We start from the raw sequence: 13,546 nt of genomic DNA on the forward strand, positions 1-13,546 counted from the left end.
CATTTTTCAGGCAACTTCATAATTCCATCTTCCCCAAACTTTTTATCTTTCTGAGCAAAGAACTCTTCCAGGTGCCCTTTACAGTCTTCCAGGGAATGGAAATTTTTTCTATTAAGAGAATCTTGTAAAGACCGAAATAAATGGAAATCTGTAGGTACAATGTCTGGTGAATATGGTGGAGGAATCAGAACTTCCCAGCCAAGCTGTTAACAGTTTTTGTCTGGTTATCAGAGAAACATGTGGTCTTGCATTATCCTGATGGAAGATTATGCATTTTCTGTTGACTAATTCTGGATGCTTTTCATCAAGTGCTGCTTTCAGTTGGTCTAACCGGGAGCAGTACTTGTTGGAATTAATCGTTTGGTTTTCCGGAAGGAGCTCATAATAGAGGACTCCCTTCCAATCCCACCATATACACAACATCAACTTCTTTGGATGAAGACCAGCCTTTGGTGTGGTTGGTGGTGGTTCATTTTGCTTGCCCCATGATCTCTTCTGTTCCACATTGTTGTACAGTATCCACTTTTCATCGCCTGTCACAATTTGTTTTAAAAACGGAACGTTTTCATTACGATATCCTTTGCTCTTTGTAAGACACTGTGCCAGAGAGAATTATGTCCCAACCTCCAACAAAAAATCCCATGCCTACATCCCCAGGATGATTGTGAATACAGTACCTTACATGACAAAGGGAACTTTGCAGTTCCTAAATTAGGTTAACAATCAACAGATCTTAAAATAGGCAGATTATCCTGAATTTCTGCATAGACAAAGTGTAGTCACATGAGCCCTTAAAAGCTGAAGAGCAAGGCAGAGGGAAAATCAGAGAAATTTTGAGAGCGAGAATGATTTAATGTTGCTGGCCAGAAGATGGCTGGGGCCATGTGTCAAGGAAACAGGGACCTCAGTCCTACAACCACAAGAAACTGAATTCTGACAACCTTAGTGAACTTAGAAGCAGATTCTTCCCCAGAGCCTCTGGAAAGCTACACAGCCCTGTCAACACTTTGATGTTGTAAGACCCTCAGCGGAGAATCCAACCACACAGTGCCAGACTTACAACCTACAGATCTGTGAGATAATAAATGGGTGATGTTGCAAGTCAAAAAAAAAAAAAGGAACGTTTTCATTACGTTTAAGTAGAGAATCGCATGCGGAAATACGGTCAAGAGGTTTTTTTTTGCTTAACTTACGCTTAACCCAACCATCAAAGCAATGAACGTAACCAAGCTAGTGCAAATGATTTTCAACGCTTCATTTGTATATTTTGAGTATGTCGGCTATCTCCTGCGTGGTATACCGTTGATTGTTCTCAATTAATGTCTCAATTTGATCGCTATCAACTTCAACTGGTCTACCCGACAGTGGAGCATCATCCAGGGAGAAATCTCCAGCACGAAACTTCGTAAACCACTTTTGACACATTCGATCAGTCACAGCACCTTCTCCATGCACTGCACACATCTTTTTTTGCGTTTCAGTTGCATTTTTACTTTTCTTGAAATAATAAAGCATAATATGCCAAAAATGTTGCTTTTTTCTTCCATCTGCACTATTAAAATGGCTACACAAAAATTCACCAATTTTGATAAGTCTTTTTTTAAATTCACGCTGATATGACAGCTGTCACATACAATCTAACAAAATTGTTTCGAATGAAGTTAAAGACAATTGAGTGCTACTAGAGCCATCTTACAGAAAAAAACGAATGAACCTTTTGGCCAACCCAATACTATTTGTGTATTTCCTGTCTTTCTCATTAGAACTTAAGTTTCATGAGGACAGGTCCCTTTGTCATTTATATTCAGTGTATTTTCTCCAGTTCTAGAAACATGCCCACAGCATAGGATGCATTCAGCACTTTGCTGAATTAATGAATGAAAGAAGAAAATGAGCAGTTGGGTTAATGGGCTTTCCTCAGGATACCACCTGATTTACCCAATAGTGAAAGTGCAACATGCTACTTAAAAAAAAAAAAAATTCAACGAATTAATCCATTTGGCATCCTCAGCAAGGTCACATTCTTGGCATTCAGCTATATGCATTTAATGTAGTTTGCAAGTACAAACTCCTGTGTCACTTTCTGGTTGGAAGGGAGAGTATCAACATTAACAGTCCCTGGTTATATCATTTATAAACATGCAGATGTGGATTATTAAAGATTAATGCACTTTAGGATTGGTGTCAGCATTCTGTTTGTCTCTTGCCGAAACCAATTCTGTTCTTCATTAGTCAATGACAACCCATATCACCCTGTTATGGAAGAGGAATCAAAGGTGCAAGTGTGTGAACTGAGAGTAAGTGATGAAACTGATTAGTAGGAGACATAACGGCTATAATCAATCAACACATCATAATAATCCTGGCTCCAGGATTATCAGAAAATAGGGAAATAAACATGACACTCCTTGTAAAATGGTTTTGTTCCTTTCACAACTACTATTTCTTCCCTTTAGAAAACAGAGTAACACATCAAAAGTTTGTGGAATCAACTTTAGGAACATCTTGACTGTAAGAACTATTTGCTTTATCACCATTTTCCAACATGTAGCTAAATGACTTTTGAAACTTTTACTTCTAGGCTAAAATTAGTCCCTAAGAGCGTTTGTGCCCCTGCCTTCCGATTCCTCATTCCCAGTGAAGACAGAAAATACAGCAGGTCGATGCCAACAGCGTTCCAACGGTGGCAGCGCGATGCTGGTTCAAGAAGCAACAATACTCAGTGAAGCACAGGGCGAGAACAGTGGCAGTCCACTCAGCTCAAGAAATGAAACAAACAGTCAACAAGGTGTTTGAAGTGCTTCTTCAGTGAATAATGTAAAAAAAAAAAAAATCGTGGAGAAGTGGGAGTGGACCGCTGGATCCAGCACGTCAGCACATTCGTTACTGCTGATCTTACAGAGCAGGATGAGGCACAAGATATTACCTTGGTGACACAGGCTTTCCTACATTTTCATATGCAGAAGATCAAAGGAAGGGAATGGAAAATGAGAGGAGAGTTTAAACTGAACTGCCTGACTTAATTTTAACTAAGAGGGGGAGCAAAAGCAAGTGGGACTGTGTATTTTGAGAAAACCCCCATGCTCTCATTTCTGAATGAGAGAGGAGGATAAAAGGCTTACTTTGAAATTTGTTGGGATGGAAGAACTGGAACGATTTCTACTTTTGGAAAAGAAGGAGACATACTCATTCCCCAATTATCAGGATACCTGACTTGGGTCAGGAGGGACCTCTAAAGGGCAGGGTAGCTAAGAATCCCGGAGCAGCTGCTTCAAATGCAGGGATCTGGCTGCAGGTCAGCAGTGGGGAACCTGCCCTTTAGAAACAGCAGGAGACCAAGGTACAGCCAGGATCCTGGCTGAATTTTAAATTAGTATCTTAAAGAGGGAGGCTCTAATAACCAGTAACCAAGCCACAGAGAGCTGCAATGGCATCTCTCTAAAAGACAAAATATATTGTTGCTTTCTTAAGTACTGCTAAGCATCATTCTTGGAAAGGATCTGAAATTACTGCTTTGTATAACACACAAATATTTTACTTTGTAAGGGAAAAAAAATACTGGCTGAAGTTCTCTTTGGTTTGTAGAACTGCTGAATCGATGTTTTCTGGGCTGCCACAGATTAAAAACACGAATATATCAATGGCATTTTGTGTTTAAGAATTTTTTTTTTCCTGCACAGCTTGCCAATAAGCAGCATGCATCTTCCTTGCAACAAGCTGTTGCAGGATTTCTACTTCGAGAGAAGCCAAAAAAGAACACTTGATAGATGTTTCAAAATAAGATTACCAGGTAGGGTGACTGTGCAGACTTTCAATAAAAAATTTTAGAGATTCTACTGTTATCATGAAAGGAAACTGGTTTAGAACCCCTTACATATAGAAATTAGCTCATAATTTGACCCTGAGTTTTATTAAGCAAGGATAAATTAAAAAGTGAAAAATTTACTTATTTAGGATGGGTTGAGCTTGAGCCCTAAGAGTTCTAAAAATCCCAGGGGAATGGATTAAAAAAGAGAGAGACACTGATTTACACCCTCCAGTGTTCATTTTTTAGGTACTAATCTTGACAAATTAGACCAGGAACTATCATTTCCTCTCACTAAAATCCTTCCTGTTCACTCCAGCCTATGACTAACTCCTAACTGCAATTCATTTTTCTCTTTCCCATTATAGCATCCTTCCAGAATTTGCTTGTCTGAATGTCAAATTAAGCAAGAAAATTAGCTTTTTTGACCAGAATATCTTCTTGTTTGTATCTGCAGCTATATCAGCTCCTACAGAAATCTACTTAGCTCTCACTTTCAAAGCAGAGGGTAAACCAGGTGAGCACTTATACAGAAGAACTCTAAATATACCACCACGCTGTCCAAAGAGTTATTTTCCATATTTAATCTAATATGTGCTACCTTTTTTGGAATTCATTCTTTTAATGTCTAAGATTTTCCTGAGGGGCACAAATTCATTATGGTTAGTTGGTACGCTGGATGCATCGCTCACCACCTGGGAACTGACATGATAAAGCTTCAGAGAATCAGGCTTAACCATAAAGTAACTGGTGCTTTATGAAAGTGGAAGGGCTATCTCTGGCAAAGCCATTTCTGCAGGCTCTTAAAACCTGTGGTCCTTTTCAAAGGACAGCAACTTATCTGCCAGGTATGAGTCTATGTAAGTAAAGAGGGACAGAGCAGTTCCACCCGGGGAGGCACATGGGTAGAGATGCTCATGGGGGAGGCTCCAGCTGGCTGGAGAGGGAGGGAGAGGAGAGCTTCTGGGGGTGGGAGGCATGAATGGAAAAAGACTGGAGCAAGGAGGGCAGCTCTTAAAAGACTGATGAAAGACCACTCTCCCTTTGCCCTTCTTCTTCCTTTACATCTCTCAGCTCTTAGAACACCCTGACCCACGGCCTCGTGCTCTCCTTTGGCCAGCAGTCAATCTGGGGAGGGGCAAGGTAGGAGGCGAGACGCCTCCAACAGCAAAGCACATAAAACTTAAAAGGAGGGAGTTTTACTCTCATATTTGATGAAACTTTATTTTATTTCTGTCTATGACAGCTAGGAAAATGTTGACTTTGATTGGTCTTCTCATAATAAACACGTAATACTATGCCAGAAAAAGAATGGTTGGAAAGAAATGTCTCTTCATCATGACACTAATGTGAATACCTAATTTTCTATCTTTGGTCCTAGTCTACAATAATCAATAGCCCTTCGGCTGTCAGATGAAAGTGACTTAGCTCCACCTAAAACTGGATTTGGCACAAATGCCAAATGCTAAAAAAAAGAGTGGGGAAAAATCTATTCAGGAATTTACAGGTTCTATCCTTAGATCTTTGATAATAAAACCGATGAACTATCCTCAACAGTCTGAACATTTAAAGTTTTTATAAACAGAACTGTTTATTAGGCTATGAACAGTTACTATCCACCTGCCTATCAGCATCCCCCACTGTTCACCCTTCCTAATATTTAAATACTGTTGCTGCTTATAGCACATGGAGGAAAAAGCTGACAAAAGCCTTCGGCCAATAAAATAAAAATAAAAACAGTTCGGCTTATTTACATTTTTGCTTTGTTAGTAAACTGCAGTGGTTGGTTCTGGAGGCAAGACAAGTGAAATTAACATCCACTAAATCTTTTGGCAACCGCAATGCATTCTGCCGTTGTGCTGTGTCAGCTTCCACTATGTGTTAGGACGAATCAGGCCCAGTGTAAGACCTACACAATACATTCAAGACCCAATAGTTTATTCTCCTTAAATCAAGGTCAATAACTCTAGGCTGTAACCCAGGAAGCAATGCAATGGGATCATTTATTAGAAGGGAAACAAAATGTTTAATATCATATATTTCGGAATCAACTGCGCCCTACATTAGATTTGCTTTATTTAAATGTGTACATACATGCACACTAACAATTAGAAAGATGGGGATATTTCATTTCTGTTTCTAAATATAAATATATCAACATGAAGAGGAGAGAGAAATGAAACATTAAGTAAAAACCCGGAAAATGTATAATGGCACTGAACGTACAACATATACATTTCTGTTCTCAAATGCTTGTTTAGATTAAACAACCAGGCTGAATCCTTTCCCTTCTAACCATAGACATACAGCTGCAATGCTGGAGCCCAGTAATGTGCAAACAAAGGGAGGGAATCCATGTGGCTACTTACCACAGAAAATCTCCATCCTGCTTTTCAAAAGAACGCAGGAAGGAAAAGCCCCACTGAGTTAGGGAGGGATGTGCCAGGGCTGATGTTGTGCCGGTGTATCACAGTAGTTGTTCCCATGACACTCACAATGTTTGTGAGGCAGCATGATAGGAGGGCAAATTTGCAGTGGGTGGAGAAAAGGTTTAACAGGCAAGAAACAGGTTCAGCCGTTCGGGATGCTTTAGTGGGCTTTTGTTCATCTACCTCTGGGATACTTCTCATTAGCTGTCAATTTTATTTACCAGAGCAGAGATGGAGAAAGACGATTGCACTTTTTCAACAAACCCTGGGAAAGCAACACCAGGAAGAGTCTTCACAACATTTTGGCTTTGCCTCACCCCAGCTGTCAGCTACACAACAGCTGCTCATTTTAACAGTGCCTTGCTGGAGAGACAATGAGTGAATGAGCCAATCTGTGTGACGCATGGAGAGGCAGTAGCAAGATATAACAGGAGTTAATGGGAGAGAAGTAAGGGCAGGAAAAACAAGTTAGTGCTGGGAATGAGAGGAAGGAAGGGGGAGAAAAGAAAGCAAAAGGCTACAGACAGAAAAATAAAGGGAAATTCCAAACAGATGTTCCCCCCAAAAAGCAGTCTGAGTATCATGCCCTGGGTGAGAAACCACGTAATCTTTACCGGACATTTGTATTTCATTGGTTCAGACTCAGAAGCAAACGTAGGTAGATCGGAAATGATCTCAGACTCTAATGTACAGACCAACGAAATTTAACATAAGGGCTAGAGACGGGAAAAGGAGGAGGTGAGATTACTCAATCAGCCTAAGGGCTCATTTACTCTCTGAGGAAGGGTGTCTGCATTTAGTTAAATAACAACCCCCCAAATAATCAACGTTACGATCGTCTCTAAAGTGTGGTTTTATTATTTATGACAAAGTTCACAAAAATGTATTTAAAATAACTTTTTAAAAGAAGGGGAGATAGGCTAAATGGAGGGAAAGAGAAGACCAAAATTTTTTCAATGAAACCTGCATGATTTTTTAACAAATCCCCGTAAAATAACACCACATAAAATGTTTGACGAGCGTCTACCAAAAATGTATGTTTGAATGTCCCTGAGCTTAGCTGGGGAACAGAGTAGAGAAACAGGTGGTATCTGGACTCAAGCCACGAGGATGACTACCAAGAGGTCCAGGACAAGAGTGCTGATAGTTCTGTGGCTCCACTGTATGAATTACAAAGGGTGTCCCTTCCCCCAGGAGAGCAGCCGGCATTCCACTGCCATTTACTCCCCCGGCCCATGTCCCTGGTCCAGTGAGCAGTCTACTCAAGTGCATGTGGCAGCCCTGGCTGGGAACACGGAGAGGGTGGGACTCATGTTGTCTCAATACATGCAGAAAGTGTGAGAAATAACCCAGGATTCTGAACTGCATCTATTGGTAAATTTTATGCTACATTGCCTGCCTATCACCTCACGCAGAAGTCTACCTGCCTACGATCTGAGCGAAGCAGGGGTTTCAACGCTTGTCTTCTGTCCCCTCTTAACCTTCTCAGACCCAGCCTCCCAGAATAGCGACCGCTGACCTATCTGTTTTTTCAGGTCAGGAGAAAAATGGTTTCAACTTTGTGAAAATACATCACGCTTCCATGGCTAGTTCTAGCGGTCCTATCAAATAACCTCAGTAAACACAGCAAATCATCACTGGAAACTTTATATACGTGTCTTCTGAATGGTACAAGAACACTACTGGATTAAGAATCAGAAGACTCGTAGCCAAAACCGCCTGTGCTGTTCTGGACAGTAATGATCATGGACAAGTCTCTACATCTCAGTGTGAATAATAACAATAACCGTAATCACAACAATCATTAACATGCACTGAATGCTTACCATGTGCCTGCTTTATATATATTAACACATTTAATCTTTACAGTAATCCTATGAGATGTGGTTATTATCTTTACAGATGCAGAAACTGAGGCATAAGGAGGCTTAGAGGCTTGTCCAAGGTTACACAGCCGGTAAGTGGCAATAAAACGAGGAGGTGGGATCAGATGATTATGAAAGTCCATCCAGCTCAAATGTTATTTGTCATTCCACACCTGGGAGAAAGGTGAATAAATGCCAAAACTGCTCACCAGATTTTCTAAGAGTTTATTCCTCTTAGAATAACACTGACATTAAAGAAATGTTCTATTTGCCACGTTTTATATAATTCTATTACTCTACAGCTTTACACTCAGCAAAGATAATTCTGGATTTATCTGAATAGCGTGCCTCTGAACACAAGTGGAACTTTTACTATGTAATTGTATCCCTGTACTAAATTTCACTGAATAGTTTTATCAAGCATCGTGTAGAGTAATATAGGCTGCAGTATGATGAAATGAAACGTAGGCCCAGGCCCTGGGCAGTTAGAATTTCTGACACAAGTTTAAAAAACAAACTATTAGCCTTAAACATCATTTCCAAGAAAGCTAAAAGCTTTCTATTAAAAACTCACTTCCCCAAGAAGTCAGCAGAGAAAAATCACATTCAGGTCCTCCCCTGAAGGTACTGTGAAGGACAGGCCTCATTTGTGACAGGGCTAATAGAGGTCATCAGAATCGTAATTCACTGACCAACCTTACCCTGTGCAAAACACAACTAAGTACCAGACTCTTAGACCAATTACATCTACCTCTAATGTGATATCACGTACCCAAATTGAGCTCTTTTGTTGGGTTATGTGTGTTCTATACAGCACCAAAATCCAAACAGTGAAAGAAAAGTTTCAAAATCCCCATCTGGAATGATAAGTATATGTATGAAAATCATCAGATTGTGAACTACCCATGCTAGGAATTTTAAATGAAAAACTAAAATATCTTGATGCCTCAGAAAAGTTTTCATTTAAGTTATTAAGAAAAGTCCTTTTGATGCAATTCAGAAAAATGAAGTGAGTTCTTGGACAAACTTAGTATTTTACATATAACTTTCCAATGTTTAGGTAGGTGATACCTCAAAAACCATCTCAATACCAAAAATTGCCTAAGGAATTCTGAAATACATAGTAGTCATAGCTTAAAAATATTAAAAGCAGGTAAATTCAGGTTTTATTACAATCATTATGAGGACAAATATTTTTGAAAGAAAGGTAACATCAAGATGCCATCAATAAAATGTATCAAAATTATAGGTAATTTAAAATATGGATCTTAGGCACATAACATTTAGTCAAAAAAGCTAAGTGGAGAAGGCCACATATTGTATTATTGGGGTGACCATACTTCATGATTTGCCCAGAATCTTCCTGGTTTATACCTGTTCTACCTCAATTATTAATAGCAACCCTTATATGCTCAAAAGTGTCTCAGCTTGGTTGATAAATTATACAGTCACTTTAATATGATACATTTCTATAAAGCTCAAAACTAAATAAAACTAACAATACGTACTCTATGAATGTTTGTAATAAAATTCTTTAAAAACTCCAAATAATCCAAAAAGAATGATTTAAAATACATTCAGAGAATATCTGAGGCTGGGGAGAGTTATAGGGCTGAAGAAAAGGAAGGAACACACAGATAGAAACAACACTGGCAATACTCCAGTTCTTAAATTGGATCGTGAGTCATGAGTACTCATTTGAGTTATGTTTCATAATTAGCATTTTTCATATGTTCATACATATGTTTATACATATGAAACATGTATTTAAAATATAAAAGGAGCAAAATAGTAAAAAGGGGTAAAACTGCCACCCATGTTTTTAAGATAATAGAACAAACTATCAGGAAATTTATCAGCAATTCAATATCAATTCTGATAGATTAGTAAAAAGTACTTTTCTGGCAGCCACCTGCATCATGCTAGCAAAACTTACACAGAAAAAAAATTACATCTACTTTGCAGATAAAGGAAAGCTAGTTGCTTGGTGGGTTTGAATGAATGATGTTTGATATAAGAAAGACAGCTGGGATAGGATGAGGCAACTGACAAATAAATAAACAAATACATAACCCCAAGCACATAATAAAGGAAGCATAAGATACAGAAGTAGTATGACTACTGAAATAGCTGAATGCAAGAGGTTAATTGGAACATGCACTTCTTATATCAAAATTAGAAGGCAAGAATTTGTATAAATAACAAGGCCTTGAATGTGTGCTGGCAAATTAAGACAATAAGTATAAACACTAAAAATATTTTAGAAAATAACTGCCATGGTATAAATTAAATAGAACCCTAAGAACTAAGGCTAGTACTACCAATAATCTCACTTTAGTGGCACTTATCAACAGAGGAGCTTATTTAACAGAATCATTACAAAACATATGCTAAGAGAATAAATAATTTTCTGGCATAAGCTAAGATAAATGTGCAAACTGAAAATATCAAAGTAATTGGTGATTTTATTAATTAGGTGTTTACAGTCATTAGTCGAGTATATTTAGGAACTGGGATGCTTGTATGCTTTGGTGATAATTCATAGTTTTGCTCCTAATACGTGGTCCCATCATTAGGCTTTTAAATAGTAAAAAAAATAATGGTATGCATGTTGTTATTGATGAACACTAGGTCTGTATTTACTACAGAGTAAAATAATAATCATTAAGAAATGAGTACCTGGAATACTTGCAGGAGAAATTGGGCCAGATCGTGACTGGTTGCTTCCTACAGGAGAGCCGACAGGAGAAGGCGATGGGCCCCCAGGGATGCTGGAGAGATGGGGAGATGCGTGTGGAGAGAAAGGCGACTGAGCTGGGTTGCTCTGATCCCCTTGGCTGCTTGTGGACCCGGATGCACTCACTGCTGAGCTCAAAGTTGCTTCCGTTCCCGTGGGGAGGTCATCAATGGAGCCAGACAGGTCCTAAGAAAGAAAGAAATAGCATGCATTTATAGAGTAACACATATTTGGACCAATACCTGTTCAAAATACTATTTGAAAATCATAACAATGCCCCCTTCAAAGTTTTTCTAGATAACGCCCAAAATTCAGAGCATGGCCACTTGTTATTAGAAGACTTTAATGAGGTCTCTTGTCAGTTGAACCCATAGGATCTGATCTATCACTAAAAAGTGAGTAAAGTTGTACCTCCCTTTCATTAAACGATCCTATAGCTTTCCTTTAAGCTGTCAGCATCTAGTCCAACAAACCTGTCAAAGAGTCACAGGAAAAGCACTCTATGCGGTGATGTACCATCTGAATGGAATGCCTGATTCGTAAATGATTACTTCAGTAAGCTGAAAACTATAGGCTTTGGATCCTCCTATTTAGAAATCAACATTGGAGGACTGTCTGAATTTCAAACTATGATCTTCTAATGTAATAGTCAAAATTGTAACCAAACCTTGTGGTGAGAAATTCTTACATTTTAGGTAATTGCAAAAGTGCTCTTATAGTAAAAGAGTGATGTGTTATTTTTATCTCATATTGTGACAATAAATCCCTTTGAAGTTATGTTGGCAGGAATGAGTCCTAATGTTACAATTTACTTTTTATACAGTTTTAAGCTAAACAAACAATCTTTAAGGTCCTGTAATTTTATCACAACAACCTCTAGGCAGTTATGAAAATCCCCATTTGACAGACATAGAAACCAAAGATCAGAGAGTCAAGGTCATTGTTACTAGTTAACACCACCGAGGACAGGCGGCATCTGCTAAAGATTGTGAAGGGAGGCTGAGAGAAGAGGAAGGAGGAAACTGTCCTCCACACCCTCAACAGAGTGAGAGGACAGAGCCTTTGCTCTGTCTTCCTCATGGCTGTGGCACTAGGGCATGTGCCACGGCCCCCACCAGCAGGAGTCGGTACATCAGTGCAGGCCTGCCGCAATGGCTGGGCTCCCAGATCACTAAGTCTGCAAACCCAGGTGAGACCCGGAGCTAGGTGCTGAATGAGCCCTAAAGACTGAGAGGCAGGATAAAAGATATTTGTCTTGATAATCTAGGACTAAATACTGCAGAATGGGATCAGAAATACCAGGTTATGCTACTGTCTGCAAAGCATATTCAACACTAGTTGACATCTTTCACTCATGCAATTTTATTAGTGTTTAATTTTACCTCATTGCTTACTACTGGGACTGCTAAAACTAGGGCTTTGGAAACTGGTGGAGGAAGATGCTTAGGATTTGAAGAATGAAACTAGATCAGGAAGTACAAAGGGGGCCAGGTAAAGCAGAGCTGGTTAGAGCTCTTCAGGGTACCCCAAAATGTCACAAAGCAAACTCAGAATCAGGATCCTAGACTCCTGGAAAGTTTATCTGTTAACCATCTGTTATATAATTAACTTCTCTTTTATTAACAGCAAAACTGCCAATGATTAAAAAACACGTTCTAAAGAAGAGCTGATGAAAATCTCACAAAAAAATGAATGTTACAGAAAAACAAAAATTTCTTATGCTAAGAAGAATAACATTTAAGTAAAATAGAGTAATCTTCAATGTCATATAACTGAGCTTATAAGTAAGAAACATTAATAGTAGCAGGTGATTGAAATGATCACCTCCTAGAAAAAGTATCATCTCCAAAATAAAATGGGGCAAACTGAACCACATTTTCAGAATTCAGAGAAAAAAAAATATAAACATCTCTACTTAGGGCACATGAGATGCATGATTTCGCACATGTTCAGCTGGTAAAACACTGTATTCAGCTTGATTACTGGGTTCAACAATAGCTCGATTCAGACTTTCAGAATTTTTTGTGAAGCCAGGTAGAAACAGAGGAAGCTTATCAAGCAAGTAATACGCTACATACAATGTAGAAAGTATTCACACTTCAGCAGTCAAGGCAATTATCTGAGTTCCTGGAAACAAAACTTAAGCTAATAGATGTGTGCACATGCGCACATGCAGAGGTGCTGAATGCTGAAAGGGACAACAGGACAGGATTCCACCCATTCCTCCCACCCCAGGCTGAATGCTGAGTTGCCTGACGTCTGCCCCCCACCCCACCATCTCAGAGCCAGGGAGGGCGGGGGTTCTAGAAGAGTGGCTGGGTCCCGGGTAATTCTTAAAGTACCTGCCCCCAAGGCATTCCCTTCCTAACCTGATATAACCAATTCACAGAAGTGCGAAGGGACACACCTGTGGGCTCCAGGACATGGCAAGCTATGGCCTGAGGGCTAAAATCAGACTCTACCTATTCCGGCTTCACCTGTAAGCCAAACATTTTTAAATGACTGAAAAAAATCAAGAGTAATATTTTGTGATATATGAAAAATATTTGAAATTCAAATTTCGGTGTACATAACATTTTACTGGAACACAGTCACAGCCGTTCCTTTTAAGTATTGTCTATGGCTGCTTTGGGGCCACAATAGAGACCTTGATAGAGATGGTAGCCCTCAAAGCCTAAAATATTTACTATCTGGCCCTTACAGAAAAAGT

General features: G+C 39.2%; 1 protein-coding gene across 1 annotated transcript in view; it reads right to left on the minus strand.

The window, feature by feature from the left end:
- Positions 1-13,546, minus strand: part of ARID1B (AT-rich interaction domain 1B) — a 405,190-nt gene that overhangs the window by 111,476 nt on the left and 280,168 nt on the right. The window contains 1 exon segment of the mRNA XM_061207638.1: positions 10,779-11,022. Coding sequence (XP_061063621.1) covers positions 10,779-11,022 — 244 coding nt within the window.

This window comes from Eubalaena glacialis, chromosome 12 (assembly GCF_028564815.1).
Source record: "Eubalaena glacialis isolate mEubGla1 chromosome 12, mEubGla1.1.hap2.+ XY, whole genome shotgun sequence".
NCBI lineage: Eukaryota > Metazoa > Chordata > Mammalia > Artiodactyla > Balaenidae > Eubalaena > Eubalaena glacialis.